General features: G+C 37.9%; 1 protein-coding gene across 2 annotated transcripts in view; it reads left to right on the top strand.

Moving 5' to 3' along the window:
- Window positions 1–9,115, top strand: part of LOC139946335 (uncharacterized) — a 43,580-nt gene extending 34,465 nt beyond the window's left edge. For both annotated transcript variants that reach the window (XM_071943971.1, XM_071943972.1), the window contains 6 exons: window positions 77–176; window positions 860–991; window positions 1,601–1,750; window positions 3,392–4,006; window positions 5,184–5,247; window positions 6,921–9,115. In XM_071943971.1, coding sequence (XP_071800072.1) covers window positions 77–176; window positions 860–991; window positions 1,601–1,750; window positions 3,392–4,006; window positions 5,184–5,247; window positions 6,921–7,036 — 1,177 coding nt within the window. In that variant the 3' untranslated portion in view covers window positions 7,037–9,115. The remainder of the gene's footprint in view (window positions 1–76; window positions 177–859; window positions 992–1,600; window positions 1,751–3,391; window positions 4,007–5,183; window positions 5,248–6,920) is intronic.
- The last annotated feature ends 8,933 nt before the right edge of the window (window positions 9,116–18,048 follow it).

Below are 18,048 nucleotides of genomic sequence, written 5' to 3'. Positions count from 1 at the left end.
ATTGTTAGGCACATAGGAATGCTGCCTGATTTTATCTTTTGATAGTAATTAATTTTTGGATTGTGTTGCTTTCCAGGTATCTTGATGACCACGATGACCAAACTGACAGGAATATGGCTCTCCTACATGAAGCAGTCAGACAATTCTCAACAAATGCAAACCAATTTGAGATTAAAGTGAGTTTTACTTTAACAAGTTTTTAGTTTATTGTATCGTTCCTAATTCTTTGGATATGCATTGTATGCGGCTCGTAGACAAAGATGATGTGGACATTTTCTTGGCAGTTTGTTTTAGTTAACCAGATTGTGTTTTAATTGATCTATGCTATTTTATTCTGCTAGTTGGTTTAACTGCTACTTGCTTGTATACTTTATATTAACCTGACTCATCTATTTTTCTAATTTGTATTGTTTGTATCATTAGTCCCTTTTGTACTTTGTGTATGTTCTAGCATTATATAGTTAGGCTAATTATTGCCTTTATTTCTCAATTCTAAAGTTGGAGCTGCCTGTTTACTTTGTCTTACCATTGTTTAACCTATGTGTATTTATCTACCGTAACAGTTTTTATTTCTTTATTCTTCAACTTAGTGCTGTTTATCCGGTTGTGTCTTGTATTGTTGTAACGGGCTCATCCACCATAAGCCTTGGCTTTTAGGATGATGCCTCATTGTGCAAATGTGGAAATAAATGTTCTATTGAATCGAATGATTTAACATTTTATGTTTTAAATAAACCCATTTTTGGTAATATTAAATGATAACGACACACTTTTATTTTTTCTAACTTTTTGGGTTTCAAATAATGATCACAGTGTGCTTAAAGATATTGATTAGATCTCTTTCAACCTATCTTTATAGATTCGTTATTCAGATAGTGACATTTCGACAGCTGATTTGGTGCATAGTATCGCATACAAAGCTTGCCGTAATACAACATGGGATGACAAAGACTTGTTGCAGAGGTCATGGCTTAAGCTTCAGCTTACTCAGGTAGTGCAGCTTTTAACAATTGAAAAAAAGGGGAAAATAATTACTGTATTACATTAAAAGAAGCTTGCATATAATGTGGATTGAGCTGCAACTTATTTAAAAAAATATATATATAAATAGCTGCAAAATTATAGTCCTTAGCCTCATGTTAAGTCATTTGTAATTTGTGACTGTTTTTATTTTGCCAAAGTTATGGCTCCGCTGGATAAGTACTGCACATTAGCAGCATAGCAAGGACTTCTTTTCAGTTGGGGGTTCGGGAAGAAGGTGGGGTCAAGTAAGCAAAATTCTTTTTCAGCAGGCAGATTTTTGTAAGGGGGTCAAATTTATTTTGGGGGAATGGCCCAGGCCCCCCCCCAAAAAAAAAAAGAAAAAAATTGGTGTTTTTTTTAAGCAAAACTAGTACTAGACCACTGATCTTATAGCTATCAACAGTAAATTCTTATTTGTATACATGTACCTTTATTGTTTGTTCGGATAATGACTTTGTGTTTATCTATAGGGATTAAAAAAAAAGTTACTCTGTAAGCGCCATGAAGCGTTGTGTTTCGATGGATTTGGCGCTATATAATTTGTTTGCTACTATTATTAATTCTTATCTTCACACAGGATGAGAAGTTGTTAATTAGGATTCCTTGTATTACTCCCTTCACTGCTCAACTGATGTCCAGCACTAACTCACCCTCAAGCTGTTTGCTAGCCATGTCACTGCCTTCACTTATTCAGCTATGCCCGTGGATCCCACACAAGATTCTAGAGGTAAGGTCAGAGTTAATTATATCAGTCTTTTCCAGCAGTGTTATTTGAAAGCTTGCCTGAGAATACATACTTTGACAGAGGTTAAAATTGTCGCTGGCTTGCTAGCAGGGCCAAATTTCATAGAGCTGCTTAGCACAAAAATTTGCTTAGCATTAAATTTGTTACCTACATGTACCTATATAAAAAACAGGATTAAACGATTATTAACAAAATTTCCACATGATTTTCAGGATAAGCAAACAACAGCTAAATACTAGTAACAAGCAATAAGCAACAAAGGAAATTTGGTTGGTAATCCTGTATTTATCAAGGAAGAAATTTCATGCAAAGCAAATTTTTGTGCTAAGCAGCTCTATGAAATTCGCAGATTTTCAGCTGGACTACAGTGTGCTAGTGGGAAAAATGCTCTGTCATAAATTGATGAACTTGGCAATGTGGTTTGGAATTTATACTTGCAATGTTTCTTTGTAATTAAATAATGTTTAGTGCTCTCTTAATTTTTGTTTCTAAAATGTTTCCCTTTTTGATAGTGTTTTTCTGTTTTATATTTATATACTTAACTCTTTTGGATAGTGATTTGGTTCGCTGTTGGGCTTTCCCTAGGCTCCTGCTATATACACAGGGTGTTAGGGTGCGCTGAATATTAGAAAACTATGATAAGATATAGGTTCACTTCAGTAGGCTGATTTAAAGCCTACTAATATTAAATGCGCAAGTATATTAGAAATGGTTTTCAAGAGATTAGGGGAACTTATTCGCTAATTACGTAAGTCAGATATGTCAGGAATAAACAAAACACATTTTCTTGATGTTCAATACATATATCAGAAATAAATGACAGCAAAGTTAACTGTTTTATTTTAATTCACTGCAGCATCCCTTTAAAACCTTACTTGGTGATGAGTAGTGGGGAGAGTTTGATAGTATAAAACATTGTGAGAAACGGCTCCCTCTGAAGTAAGTAGTTTTCGAAGAAAGAAGTAATTTTCCACAAATTTGATTTTGAGACCTCAGATTTAGAATTTGAGGTCTCAAAATCAAGCATCTGAATGTACACAACTTTGTGTCACAAGGTTTTTTTCCTTTCATTATTATCTCGGAACTTCGATGACCAATTAAGCTCAAATTTTCACAGGTTTGTTATTTTATGCATATGTTGAGATACACCAAGTGAGAAGACTTTTTTGGACAATAACCAATAGTGTCCAGTGGCTTTAAATATGCAGCAAATAATTTGATTATCATTTTGTGTATTTTAAGTTTGTTGTCAAACTTTTTCTATCACTGATGAAGCCTAAGATGTTGCCACTTAAAGAACCTGTGTACTTTTTGTAGGACACAGAACACAATGTTCATAGATTTACATTTCTAACACAGTTTGGAGAAATAGATGGTAGAAAGCTTCCCTTATAATATTACTTACTGAGGTGCTGTAGTTTATCAGAAATTAGTAAAACAAGTCAAAAAAACATTTTTCGTCTCAGTGAGAGAGAAAAAGACTATTTTAGCATATTTTTGTGACATTGTTTTACTTATTTCTCAAAAACTACAGCACCTCAGAAAGTAATATTTTAAGGAAAGCTTTAAATGTTTAGTTGTTCATGACAGTAATGCTTTTGTATTCATTCAATTTCTTGGCAGCTTTTTGTTGAGCTTTCACGTGATGTTCCATCAATCTCTGCTGGACATATAGACTCGTATAATGAAGCAGCATTCTATGATGAGGCAAGAAATAAAGATGCAGTAGAGTCGATAGAATGGGATCACAATGCTGCATCTTGGAAGAGTACAATAGCTGACCAGCAGGGGATACCATTTTATTACACCTCAGAGGAAAATAGCAATCTCCATGCTCATCAGGCCGATGCTAGCAGCAGCCACCTCGAAGGCAACAAGATTGTCATGAGTGAAGAGAATGAAAGCAGGAATCCATTGTGTCACTGGAATCAAGCTGAACAGACTGATGATAATGGTTGGAAGCTTGCTGGTCACAGTCCTTTCAATCCATACGCTAACTCTAAATGTAATGATGAGTTAGCTAAACACAAAGGAGATGAACAGATCATGTTCAGACTTGACGACAAACATCCGACAAAATACCATTCTACATCTAGCAAGAATTATGTCGCATTGTCCAAGAGAGATGAAGTAAATAGAATCTCAAAGACCAGACACATTGCCACAATGTCCCAAATAACTTCAGATAATATCTCTGATGACAACTCATTGCGTTATAATGACTGGAGACATCAAGGGGTGAGTTAGCAAAGCCTGTGATATTTCAACATTCAGGGCAGTATCTTGACAAACAGTAATATAACAATAGTGGAAAATATATATACATGTAGCACCATGCCAGATTCACCGAAATCAATGTGCCGTGGCGTTAAAGAGAAACATTTAAAAACAAAATCCCAGTAGAGAAATATAAAGTCAATATCAGAATTAACAAGGTATAAAAATAAGTTTCAAAACAGCAAAAAAAAAACAAGCGAAAAATCACAAGCAGTTAATAGAAATATACAATATACAATAGAAAAAAATATATACAATATACAAAGAAAGCATACATTGTACATTAGAAATATGCAATATTTTAAAATGCAAGGGGGTGTAAAAAGAGACCAGCTGTGATGACCACTAAAAAGTAATTGAAAAAAAAAGAGACATACACCAAAACTTAACTCCAGAAGAAAAAAATTAAGAATGGAAAAAAGTGATGAAAAGTGAACTTTAGGGATAATAAATACCACAACTACAAAAAATATTGACATTTCATATTTATTATAATAATAATAATAATAATAATAAGACATTTGTAAAGCACCTAATGCAAAAGCCTCTAAGCGCATTAAAGAAACAAAAATTAGAGAAAGATACAAGATACAAATAGGCAAACTACAAAAAAGAAGCTTTAAACAAATGAGTTTTCAACAAGGACTTAAAACATTGTAAAGTATTAGCTTGGCGAATATGCACAGGAAGACTATTCCAAAGAAACGGTGCGGCGTAAGAAAAAGATCTGTGGCCATAAAAAATGGAAGAAGCTCTAGTAGCAGAAAGCAATGACTGTTGAGATGATCGTAAAGTCCGAGTAGGGGAATAATGATGAACAAGTTCAGATAAATACGGAGGAGATTGACATGTTTGAGCCTTGAAAGTTAACAGAAGAATTTTGTAAACTGTTCTAAACTTAACCGGGAGCCAATGCAATTGCATTAGTATTGCATTAGTACAGGTGTAATATGGTGAGAACGAGGCAGACAAGAAACGTGCGTTTTTTATTGTACATTTTACATTATTTTGGTCAAATAAATAATAATAATAATGAATTCAAAAACGAACTGTTTCAAACTGTACAAACTCCTTGAGTGGATTGACTCTATTATTAATTTCAAATCATCTTTCATAACTTTCTTTTTCTTTTTTACAGGAGAAATACTTTGACAACATGAAGAGAATGCATCAACATTCTAAGAGTGCTCTGAATGACACAGGTATGTTTGGTTAATTGTTACTATATAACTTTAAAAAAAACAATTCTGCCAGCAGTGTTGTTTATTTTAGAGTTTCTTTTGTTTGGCATCATCAGGGAAGTGAGGATTGACATTTACGTGTCTTTTTATGTGCATGTAGCTGGGGCAATTTGGGCATGTGACACTCTGGACACAACGTTCCTGCTTAGTAGATGTTAACTGCATTAACAAAACAAAAATAAATTTTACTTGATGTGAAACAAGTTATTAACTTGGTAAAATGAGAGTGTAGTTCAATGTTTGGTTCTATTTAAAGTGGAAGCTTGACACTTTGGTCAGGCTTGGGGTGTAAATTTTTTCCAACTGTTGCTTTCATGGATTAACAGATTCAACAATTACAAGTTGAATTTGACTCAAAAATGGCTACATGTTCTTTGAAAAAAATATTCTACCGAAAATGTTTTTATGTAAACAGTATGTTCCAAACTTAACTTTTCCAGTTGACATAGTGCTGTAATTTGTATCTTTCACCCATTGTATATTTCATTGTTCTCTTTATGCGCTTAGAGGCTTTTGGCATTAGGCACTTTACAAATTATTATTACTATTATTATGCCTTAACCCACACCTGTGACGTTATGCTATTGTTAAATTGCTCCATTATTTGGCACGAATGGCGCAATGCGTAGAACCAGAGAGAACTATTGACCTATTGTGCAAAAGGGTGAAACTGACCACACCCACGGGAGTCGTGCAAAATAATAGAATTATGGAATAAAGTAAATGACGTCAATGACGCCATAGACCATATTTTTTGCTTTTAACACAGGTTAGAGCATATTATTACATAATGATCATAAAGACTTTTCACAATTATTATTTAGCTGGGATGTTAAAAAAAAGTTAGTTAACTACAACAGCCACTTTATTTAGCAGCGGGTCTTAAAGTCAGATAAATCAATTTAATTTTAACCAGTACTTTTTTAAATTAGTTCAAAATGCTTAATGTATTTGTCATTCACAAACATGGTAAGTGAGTAAACTACGTAAAAATTAAGTTTGCAAAGATACTTCTTTCATCATTATATAATAACAGGAAATCAGGAATTTGTTGCTCATTCGGTTGGCTTAAATTTGTTAATCAATTCAAGGTTATATCCGAAACATCTTATACTACCGGCTGGTACGGTAGGTCACTTCTTTTATTACCACCTTTTGGGGTTAGACCAAGCAAGTCGGCTAAAATATCATCAGTATCATCCTTACTTTCTGTTGCTCGACAAAAATTTACTTTGAATCAGAAAAAAAACAACATTTTTTGTTGCCACTTTCGCTCCCAATCCATGATGCCACTGTCGCAGGAACGAGCGTGATTCCTAAATGTTGGTCTTCGCCCATGTACCATGTTTACGCACCACCGGTGGTGGTGTTCACTGGAGTGAAAAAGCTTACGAAATACATACAAACAATTGACTCAAAAATTTAACAATAACTCGCCATTCAGGCAAAATAATGGAGCGATTTTAACAAAAGCATGACTTCCCAGGTGTTAAGTCGCATAATGCCCTCGGTGAATGCGCCATTCGTGGGTATGAATGGTCCTCAGGCTTTGCCCTCGGGCCATTCTTACCCACGAATGGCACACACCTCGGGCATTATCCTATACTTAATTCCTTGTTGTTGTTTCATGATAGATTTGGAGTTTGGCGTGGCACCCGATAATCAACTTGAATCATTGAAGAGACAAAGATTGACCTATGAAAGAATACCTGGCGCTAGAGATGGTCAAACAAGGCTCACTTTCATTTAGCAATGTTTGTTTGCTCTCATAGCGTTAGTCGTTGTTAGTGCGTTGAATTTTTGACCTCGTGAGGGCGCTCTCAATAGTGTCTTTCTGGGGGTATACTAGACTGGGCCCCTGTCTTTATCCGCAAGGATAAAGACAGGTCGCTGCCGCTAGATCCAGTGATTCCATTGGATACAATGCACGTGCAGTGACATAGATGCGCAAATAGTCACTGCTCTCAAGTCCGCAATGGAATATGACTGCGTATCTATATGTGAAACGACAGAGGTCAGAGGTCAAACTACACGCCGGTTTTTGGCCGCTCTCTGGTGTTATTCATGAGCCTCGAAGAATGACGTCAGGATAGGGGTATATGCGATTTGTCCTGCACAGTTTTAGTTCTGTCACTTTTGTTGCGCTGTTATAGTTTTAAATTGCTTTAGAGGTGGGTTGTCTATCATGCATGTGTCTGTGGTGGTAATGTGTTCCAGTCTGAAATATGTTTTAGGTATGAATGAATATTCCCTCGGAAGTGATATAGAGAGAGCGCCCTCAAAGCGGTCAAAATTAAGGTGCATTAATGTACATGTTGATTTGTCTTGTTAGGTTCTACAATGCAGTACTAGAGTTCAGTACTCGATGAGTCACTAAATGTTGTTAGTTCGATGAGTCACTAAATGTTGTTCACAAAGCAGTAATTATACTTATTGTGTTAAATGTACTCAGTGTAATACTTAAAGAATTAAGTCAAAACGCTTTTGATAACTTTCTGATTATAAACCGGGTAAGGAAACAAGACATTGCATGAAAGCTGGTTTGCAGTGTTGGAATGATTTGTTAATAGTGGGAATAACAGTTTTAAACCAAGAGTGTGTTCCACCAAAACTGTTTTTTTTCTGGCCTTTTAAGACTGCCAAAAAGTAAAAACAAATTAAATCTAAACTGTAATTTTATAATTGCAGACTTGTTGTTTTTTCGTTCAAAGTTCATAATGAAAGTCATTACATTTTCAGGTGGTTCCAAGTCTAAAAGAGGTCATTCTAAAATTTAACTTGAAATTAAATATAACAAAATTTATTACAAAAACAGACTGTCAAAGAAGAATAAAAAAAACATTTTTTGGGGAAATCATGGTTGGTCTATTTAGTTCGCAATACCAGCTACCTGAAATTGAGGTATTGTCTATGCATACCAACAGCACCATTTACTTGCCAAAACAAATAAAATTGCACACAGTGTGGCATTTTGTGCATTGTGTACAAAACTTCAAGGGCCAGTACATGTATGTAAAGTTTGTCTCTACTTCAAGTTTAATGCATTCCCGTATGAATAAAGGAATCAATGTGTAGTGAAGAGGTTTTAAACTAGTGGTTTAAACCCGCCGAGGCCTGGTTCTTGATAATTTTACCGAGACGAAGCTGAGGTAAATTATTTAGAACCAGGCCTTAGCGGGTTTAAACCACTAGTTTAAAACCGATTCAAAACACTTTGATTTCCGTTCATAAATACCTTTTCGGTAAAAAAACATCAACACTTTTTGGTCCAAAAGTAAAAAAAATTCAAAAACTATAATTGTTCAATGATTTCTTTTAACCTAATGCCCCTCTAGCTATGAAATGGTAACGCCCTCTCGTGAAAACTCCTTATAAGGAGATTGAGGTGCGCTTGATGTGGCCCAGGTGTCCCAGCCGTTGCTCTTGACCAATAGGAATGAATAAACTGTCTTATAAGCACAGGTGCAATGTCGCGTGTCGCGCCCATGTTGAAACACTTTTTACTGGTGTTATAACATCCGTTTAAACGCCCCATGTGATGCCCTCTCGACCAATAAGAAAGGATAAACTGTCTTAGGTATTTATGAATAATGTATAAATACCCTGGCCAGGCAGTTGTAATGTGGTAAATAATGACCATATTTAGTGAGATTACTGGTCTTTGACAACCAAAGGTGTCCATCAGTGCCTTTAAATGTACTTTAAGTTGTACATTATTTTCATCCACCTCTGATTGTTTGATGTTTGTTAGTTGTTCACTTGATACATACCTATATACAGACTTTGTATTATTTATCCGGTTTTTCTGTTATATGTATGGCATGTTATATTTAAGTGTTGTATACTTGCATGTGGTTTTTCTACATAATAAATACAACAGGTTGATAAAAAATAGGCATTTCCAGTGGATTGATTTTCTTTGTAACTGGATAACAGAAATAATAATAATAATAATAATAACAATAATAATAATAACAATAACAATAACAATAACAATAGCAATAGCAATAGCAACAGCAACAGCAACAGCAACAGCAACAGCAACAGCAACAGCAACAGCAACAGCAACAGCAACAGCAACAGCAACAGCAACAGCAACAGCAACAGCAACAGCAACAGCAACAGCAACAGCAACAGCAACAGCAACAGCAACAGCAACAGCAATAGCAATAGCAATAGCAGCAGCAGCAGCAGCAGCAGCAGCAACAATAACAATAATAACAATAATAACTAGACATTAGGTGTTTGTGAACAAACACAAAGCTGTTCCGTGTTGTGTAGTTCTTGAGATATGGGGGTCACAAAGTTTATTTTAAATGCCTGAGGAGTCTATAAGAGTAACAAGTTTGAAAATCGGTTGTGTAGTTCTTAAGATATGGTCTCACTTCCGGTTGACCAGGAATATAGGTCAAATTGGGGTCACGGTTGTTCTAATTTTATTTTTGATGCCTAAGGAGTCTAAAACTGAAAAAGATTGAAAATCGGTTGTGTAGTTCTTAAGATATGGTCCAACTTCCGGTTGACCCGGAAGTAAAGGTCAACATGGCGTCACGGCTAGCCAATGCGAATGTCCAATGTCAAAGGAGTTAATAACCAAAACAAAATTGAAAATCGGTTATGTAGTTCTTGAAATAAGGTCCCACTTCCGGTTGACCTGGAAGGAAAGGTCAACGTGGGGGTCATGGTTTTCAAAGTTAATATTTAATGCCTAAGGTGTCTATAACTGAAAAAGTTTGAAAATCGGTTGTGTAGTTATTGAGAAATGATCCCACTTCCGGTTGACCCGGAAATAAAGGTCGACATAAGGTCACAGTTTTCTAAGTTAATGTTTAATGTCTAAGTAGTCTATTACTGAAAAAAGTTTGAAAATCGGTTGTGTAGTTCTTGACAAATGGTCCTACTTCCGGTTGACCCGGAAGAAGAGGTCAAAATGGGGTCACGGATTTTCCCCAACAAAATTTAATGCCTAAGGAGTCTATAACTGAAGAAAAAAATTAAATCGGTTGTGTAACTCTTGAAATATGGTCTCACTTCCGGTTGACCCGGAAGTAGAGGTCAAATCGGGGTCACGGTTACCCAATGCAAATCTATCATGCCTAAGGAGTCTATTACTGAAAACAACTTTGAATTCGGCCGTTCACTTCTTGAGATATAGTGCTGCTAAGAAAAACTCATTAAAGCTTCTAATTACCATAAATTATCACGTGATGACGTCACAGTTTTAAAATTGTGTTTTTCATACTAACAAATTTCATAAGGTACACGATGGTGTGTAACTTAACCCAATCCAATGCCTTTTAAAAAAAACCTATTAGAACGTACATCGTTTTAACGAAAACCCTGAACCATCGTAGGATTACAATGTATGCCTATTGGTTGTGTACAAATCCAATGGAGTATGTCCAGAACACGGTTAGGAAAAAAAATACAATGATGCCAACATCAGGACAGCGTGGTAGACTCCCCTCAAGTAAGTACTCAATCCAAACAGGTCCACACTGTATTGCAACCACCCATAGAGACAGTGTACAGCCACATGAAAGCGACTGCACGCAGTTTAGTGACTACATCCAGAAGTACTACGTTGTACCGATGACGGCAAGATTTTAATTTATTCGTTAATGATAGACGTCCCTTGATTGGTTTTAATGAACGGAAACCATTATTTTTAGAATCAGTGTATTTTTTGACACAAAATATCAAATTCAGGAAACAAACAGATAAATAATTTTGAAGTTATTAAGTTTTTGACCATTTAAATGTTGACATTTGAAGAGCCATTGTGTTTGTGCACAGACACAAAACGTGCAATACATGACGTCATGGTGATGTCGTCCGGATTTTAAGGCCATGGAATAGTTATACAGTACCCACAAAGTACAAAATTGAAAAAAAAATTGCGATCGGACGTATAGTTTGTGAGATATGGCAATCTAAAGATTGGCTAATTAAATATTCATGTCGTTATAACTTAGTTAATTAATTATTTAATTTATGCAAATTACATTTAACTACAACTTCAAGACCTTAGCTTTAATATGATATAATATGGTCTGACTCTTTTGTACTAAGCTAAGTATTTTTTTTCGAATTGACAAAATGCGTGTACTAATCCAATGGCTTTTTGAGAGAAGGAAAGAATAATAATAATAATAAAAACAAATAAAAATCTTGATAAGAACAATAGCTGTTCCGACTGAAAGTTCGGAACAGCTAATAATAACAAATAAAAATCTTGACGATTTCAATAGCTGTTCCGACCACTACGTCGGAACAGCTAATAATAATAACAAATAAAAATCTTGACGATTTCAATAGCTGTTCCGACTAAAGTTCGGAACAGCTAATAACAAATAAAAATCTTGACGATTTCAATAGCTGTTCCGACCACTACGTCGGAACAGCTAATAACAAATAAAAATCTTGACGATTTCAATAGCTGTTCCGACCACTACGTCGGAACAGCTAATAACAAATAAAAATCTTGACGATTTCAATAGCTGTTCCGACCACTACGTCGGAACAGCTAATAACAAATAAAAATCTTGACGATTTCAATAGCTGTTCCGACTAAAGTTCGGAACAGCTAATAATAATAACAAATAAAAATCTTGACGATTTCAATAGCTGTTCCGACTAAAGTTCGGAACAGCTAATAATAACAAATAAAAATCTTGACGATTTCAATAGCTGTTCCGACCACTACGTCGGAACAGCTAATAATAACGAAGACGACGACGACGACGATGACGACTATTATAATTATTATAATTATTATAATTATTATAAATATTATAATTATTATAATTATTATAATTATTATCAAGATTGGAGGAACAAACCACTTCATGGCCGGTTCTTGAGGTGTACTGAGGAAGTGGCCAGCAGCAAGTCAAGGAATTGGTTAAAGAGTGGAGAACTAAATAAGGAAACAGAGGGCTTGATTACTAATAATAATAAATCTTATAAAGCGCTGGTATCTAGAAAACTATTCACTGCGCTAAAATATGACCAAGGGAAAAATTAATGGTAGGCTTGACTGAAGAGGTAAGTTTTGAGATTGGATTTGAATGAAAAAATGTCAGGTTGTGATCTAAGGGTGAGAGGCAGGTCGTTCCACAGGCGGGGGGCAGCAACCGAGAAACTTCTATCCCCATAAGTTTTCAACCTGGAAGGTGGAACGGCAAGCAAGTTGGCATCACTGGACCTTAGCTGGCGAACGGGCTTATACGGCAGGAGAAGCCTCTGCAAGTACAACGGGGATGAAGTCTCTGTCATACAACGGTATGTTGTACAAAGGAGTTTGAAGATGATGCGTTGCTCAACAGGGAGCCAGTGTAGTGCTTGAAGAACCGGGGTGATATGCTCAAACTTTTTTGAGCGTGTTAGGATACGAGCTGCAATGTTCTGGATTCTCTGAAGGTGATGCAAGGTGGAAGCTGGAAGTCCATATAAGAGTGAGTTGCAGTAGTCGAGTCGAGACGTTACAAGTGCGTGAATGAGTTGCTCTGCTGTTTTGTCAGAGAGCAATGAGCGGATGTGGTTTATGTTCTTCAAGTGGTACATGGCGATTCGGGAGGAGTTTTTGACGTTGGTTGTGAAGTTCATGTGCCTGTCAAAGATGACACCAAGGTTTCTAGCTGTGTTGCTACAAGAAATGACATGGCCATCAATCAGGATGCTGTGAATGGTGTTGTGGCGATGTTGACTTTGGGAGTTCAGCAAGAGGATGACTGTCTTATCGCTATTGAGTTGAAGTTTGTTTGCGACCATCCATTCCTTAACTTCGGCAACACACGCTTCTGTACGAGCAACTGCAGTGTTTGCGTCCGTGGAGACAAATGGCAGATATAGTTGTGCGTCATCCGCGTAAAGCTGAACGGACAGACCGTGGTTACGAGCAATGTTCGCAACAGGTGAAAAGTACAAGGAAAATAACACTGGACCGAGCACCGACCCCTGAGGGACGCCAAAACGTGATGTAGTGTTGGATGAGAAGGACCCGTCAATTTTTACATTTTGGGTGCGATTTTCCAGATATGAAGTAAACCACTTCAAAGCAGTTCCAGTGATACCGAAATTGTAGTGAAGACGTTGAAGGAGGATTTGGTGGTCGATAGTGTCAAAAGCAGCAGAAAGGTCAAGTAGCACTAAAATTACAGAGAGTTTCTTGTCAATGGCTCCAAGGATGTCATTTTGAACACACAGGAGCGTAGTCTCGGTGCTGTGGTGTTTACGATACGCTGACTGTGCCAGCTCAAGCAGGTTGTTAGATGTTAGGTAGTCATTGAGTTGACCAGCTACCACTTTTTCCACAACTTTTGAGATGAACGGCAGATTCGACACAGGTCTGTAGTTACTCAGCTTGTTCTTATCTAGCTTTGAGTTCTTTAAGATGGGGGTGATGTGCGCCTTTTTGAGCTGCTGAGGCACGATTCCTGTTTCTATGGATGAGTTGACAATGTTTGTAATGGCAGGTAGGACGGATGACAGACAAGTTTTCAACAAGGAGGTGGGTATTGGATCGAGGTCACATGATTTCGAGGGTGAGCGGCGGATGAGCTTTCCAACAGTTTCTTCCGATTCCGTCTCGAAAAGTTGGAGTACCGATGTAGAATGAGTATCATGGACAGAGACTGCAACTGATGATATCTGACCATCAAGCTCCGACCTGATGTGCGTAACTTTGGTTTCGAAGTGAACATTAAACCTTTCCGCGAGGTCTAATGCAGATGGACTGTCAGGAAGACACAGTGATGGTTTACTGTGTAGCAAACCATCAACAACAGCGAAAAGTTGTCTTGGATTTGTTGCATTGTCTGAAATCTTCTGTTTGAAATGTGCACGTCGGGCATTACTGCGGCGCAAGACCAGTCTCTAAGGACAAATGTAATGAAGGCAAGGATAGAGAAAGCAAACGTCTCTCCTATGTGTAGAATGTGCAATAAAGCAGAGGAGACTGTATTTCATATTGTTAGCGAATGCAGGAAGATGGCCCAGACGGAGTACAAAGGAAGACATGACAAGCTGGCCAAGGTGATTCACTGGGATCTGTGTAAGAATTATGGTGTCAAAGTGCTTGCGAAATGGTACGACCATGTTCCGGAGAAAGTTGTAGAGACCGACCAGGTCAAGATCCTATGGGACTTTAACATTCAGACCGATCATGTTATACAACATAGGCGTCCGGATGTTGTACTATTAGATAAGACGAAGAAGATGTGTCATCTCATTGACATAGCTGTGCCAGGTGATATAAGGGTAGCCTTGAAGGAGATGGAAAAGATCGAGAAGTACCAGGACCTGGCCAGGGAACTTCGTAAGATTTGGCAGGTAAAGGTAAAAGTAGTCCCCGTGGTGGTTGGAGCACTTGGCACCATTCCCAAAGCACTGGGGAAACATCTAGATGAAATAGGGACAAATGTGAGGGTAGTCCTAACTCTTTGTGAAATCCACCCCTGGTCATTGTAAGTGGATGGAAGGACAGGGGTTTTGGGTTTAAGCAACAACTTACCAATTATCTTGAAGAGCTACTTTTGATCTCCTGAGGATTCTTGTATTTGAGATGAATAATGGATGATCTTTGCCTGGTTGATCAAATTCCTAACTACTTTACATTGGTTGCGATATTCTTGTCGTTGTATTGCCAATTTGCCATTTTCCCACCACTTCCGCTCCAGTTGACGACAGATCTTTCTCGCTGTACGAATATCATCATTCAACCAGGAGACTTCAGTTCAGACCTTGACTAATCTCGTTTTCCAAGGTGCGTATTTATCCAAGATGTCACTGACTGTACTCTCATATTGGCTGACATAGGAATCCAAGCAGTCGTGATTAACTTCTAGATTTGCTAAATGAGAGCCTATGTCGCGGAACACTTCGGGAGGATTCACATGTTTCCATTGTCGGCTCTTTATAGTAATGGTTGGGACTTTGGGCTTGCACAGACTCAAGTTATACATGACTGCATAATGGTCTGATAATCCAGGTAGAATAACAAAGTTTGAGACAATTGGTGGGGAGATTTCACGAGTTATGACAAAGTCCAGGCAATGACCGAGACGATGAGTCGGCTCATTGATATGCTGGGTAAGACCAAAAGCCTGAAGTAGATGCTTTTATAAAACTGGTTCGCATTGGTATGTGGATGTCATCAACTTGAATGTTAAAGTCGCCAGTGATGATGATTTCCGATGGATGAAGCAGATATTCCAAAATCAAATTCTCAAACTCCCTTAGAAAACTTGAGAAAGTCACATGTTGGCCGTGTGAATCTCTTTCAGGTCTGTATACAATGACAAGGCAAACAGATTTAGAGTTTCCGGAAACTTCAGCATGAAGAGATTCAAAAGTTGTGTACTGGACGTCATTACTTTTCACAGAGACAGATAAAGTAGATCTGTACAGTATTGCAACTCCTCCACCGGTCTTGTGAGGTCATGGGATGTGATGAAAGTAGTAGCCAGCAGGGTACACTGACGACTTGTTTAAGTTGTCGTCTGGTCTCAGCCACGTTCTGAAACGGCAACAAGGTCCAGATCTTTTTGCAGAACAAAATCAGCAAATTCGTCATACTTGTTACAAATGGACTGTGTGTTTATAACACAAAGGCTGAGTTGAGATTTGGCTGGAGTCACTGGTACTGAAACAGATGGGAGTGTAACTTCGGGTACAGGGGGTTTATGAACAGTTCTACGGCGACCAGCTTTTTACCACGATGTGTAGGTCGTTAAACAGTGGCGGGATTTACAAAAAGGCCAAGGTTCTGTAATGATAATATACAGGAAGGCAGAAGAGTTGTAGCACGTGTGGATGGGGCATAACGGAGACTGAGAAGCTTGTTTCGTGAGTAGGAATTTTCAGAAATTGGACTAGCTTCTGCTGAGTTTGAGTTATTGACACCTTCAGTAACTTACCGGCCGACCGGTAAGAGCACCAAATTCAAGCTCTGGTGTTTCTGAACAGCAGAGTGTGGGTTTGAATCCCCAGTCGTGACACTTGTTAACCATTGTGTTTGTCCTTCGGATGGGACGTAAAGCCATTGGTCCTGTGTGTTATGTAACGCTTGTATAGAACCCAGTGCACTTATCGCAAAGTGAAGGGGTTCACCCCCTACATAATTGGGTTTCAGAATTCATTACTTCAATAACCTATCTTTCTGTAAATTGTACAAGTGCCTTGGGTGCCTTGTTATAGATACAAGCGCATATATATGACTTTTATATAATGAATAGGGTAGATGGCCTTAGCTTTCGATCCAATCCGGACCTTCTTCAGAGGCATAAAACAAGTACAAACAAATACATCTCCATTTATAGAAAAAGAGAGGGGGAAAGGGATTAAGGAAAGGATCCAGAAAGAAGCGGGAAAATAACAGCCAATCAAAGTTTCTATTTCAGAGACAATATTGGTGGCTATGAACCAATAGGAGTGAAGTGGCGAGGACAAAGGATGTTTAGAATGAAAGGATGGGTTACTGGACCATAAAAGTGGTAAATGTATTGTTCAACAACAATGCAGGGAGACATGAAAGGGTAGGACTAGAGAGCAAGTTGCATCATGATGCAACTAACAATGGTCAATTAATAAGAATAGCAAGATCAAAGGTACGATGATTTTAAAAATGGGTATGAGGGACCTGTGGAAAAAAAGGGGGGGTTACTTACAACAGATAGTTACAGTGATGAATTTATAAAAACAACTTTAAACAAGATTAATTTATACTTTATGTACAGAATATATACAACATATAAGTTCTTAGGCCGAAGTGAAGTGGAGGGTAATGAGAAGTTATTTAACACCAGTGTTTATGTTAAGTCCAAAGGGTTTGACTGTCTTGAGTTGGTGAATCCAGTGTGATTCTCTACTCTTGCGGTGTGTGTCATCACCATTGCAAGCTTCAATCACCAGAAGTTCAACATCATTGACACTATGATTGGGGCTGTTGAAGTGGATAGAGACTGGGTACTGGTTTCATAGTCTTTATGGAAGAGACATGATTCGCAAAGCGAAGACTAAGTTTGGTCTTAGTCTCTCCCACATATTGTAGCCCACATCTCTTACATGATATGACATAGACTACATTAGACGTGCTACATTCAGAGTCGGTCTTGATGTTGTATGAAGAGCCAGTGGTATGACTCTTCACCTTAAGTGAGGGCTTAATGTGCAGACAAGTTTTGCATTTGGAACGGGTACATTTGTGACAGCCCAGTATATCTGTCGGGGTTGTGTTTGGACTGTACCTGGGGGAAGTTTGGCCCTGACTAGTATGTCACCAAGGTTCTTAGGGCGGCGGAATGCAACCATGGGAACCTCAGGGATGCTGAGTGTAACCTGCTGGAGGAGTGAAGTATAGGCATGTTATAATTGAGAATTGAGGGAAGTTTGGGTAGTTTGGGGTGGAAGGTGGTGACCAAAGCAACTCTATTGGTCGGAGCTTTTTTAGCTCCCGTGTTACTCAACAGAGTATGACGAGGTACGTTGAGAGCCCTGTTGATAGCAAGTTGGACCCTACGTTCGCTGTGTCCCCTAGATACAAGGTGTTTCCTTAGCTCTGATGAGCGCCTCTTGTACAGGGTATCTGTGGAACAGATACGCCTGATACGTAAGGCCTGACTGTAAGCAATTGCCTTCTTACAGTGACTAGGGTGACAGCTATTGGAGAGAAGGTACTGGTGGGTGTCGGTGGGTTTACTGTAAACATCTGTGACAAGGCCATTAGTAGACTTGGTTATTGTCACATCTAGAAAGTTCACA

Source organism: Asterias amurensis, chromosome 13 (assembly GCF_032118995.1).
Source record: "Asterias amurensis chromosome 13, ASM3211899v1".
Taxonomy (NCBI): Eukaryota; Metazoa; Echinodermata; class Asteroidea; order Forcipulatida; family Asteriidae; genus Asterias; species Asterias amurensis.
Note: the sequence above shows the minus strand (reverse complement) of the source record. Positions and strands in the feature narration are given on the sequence as shown.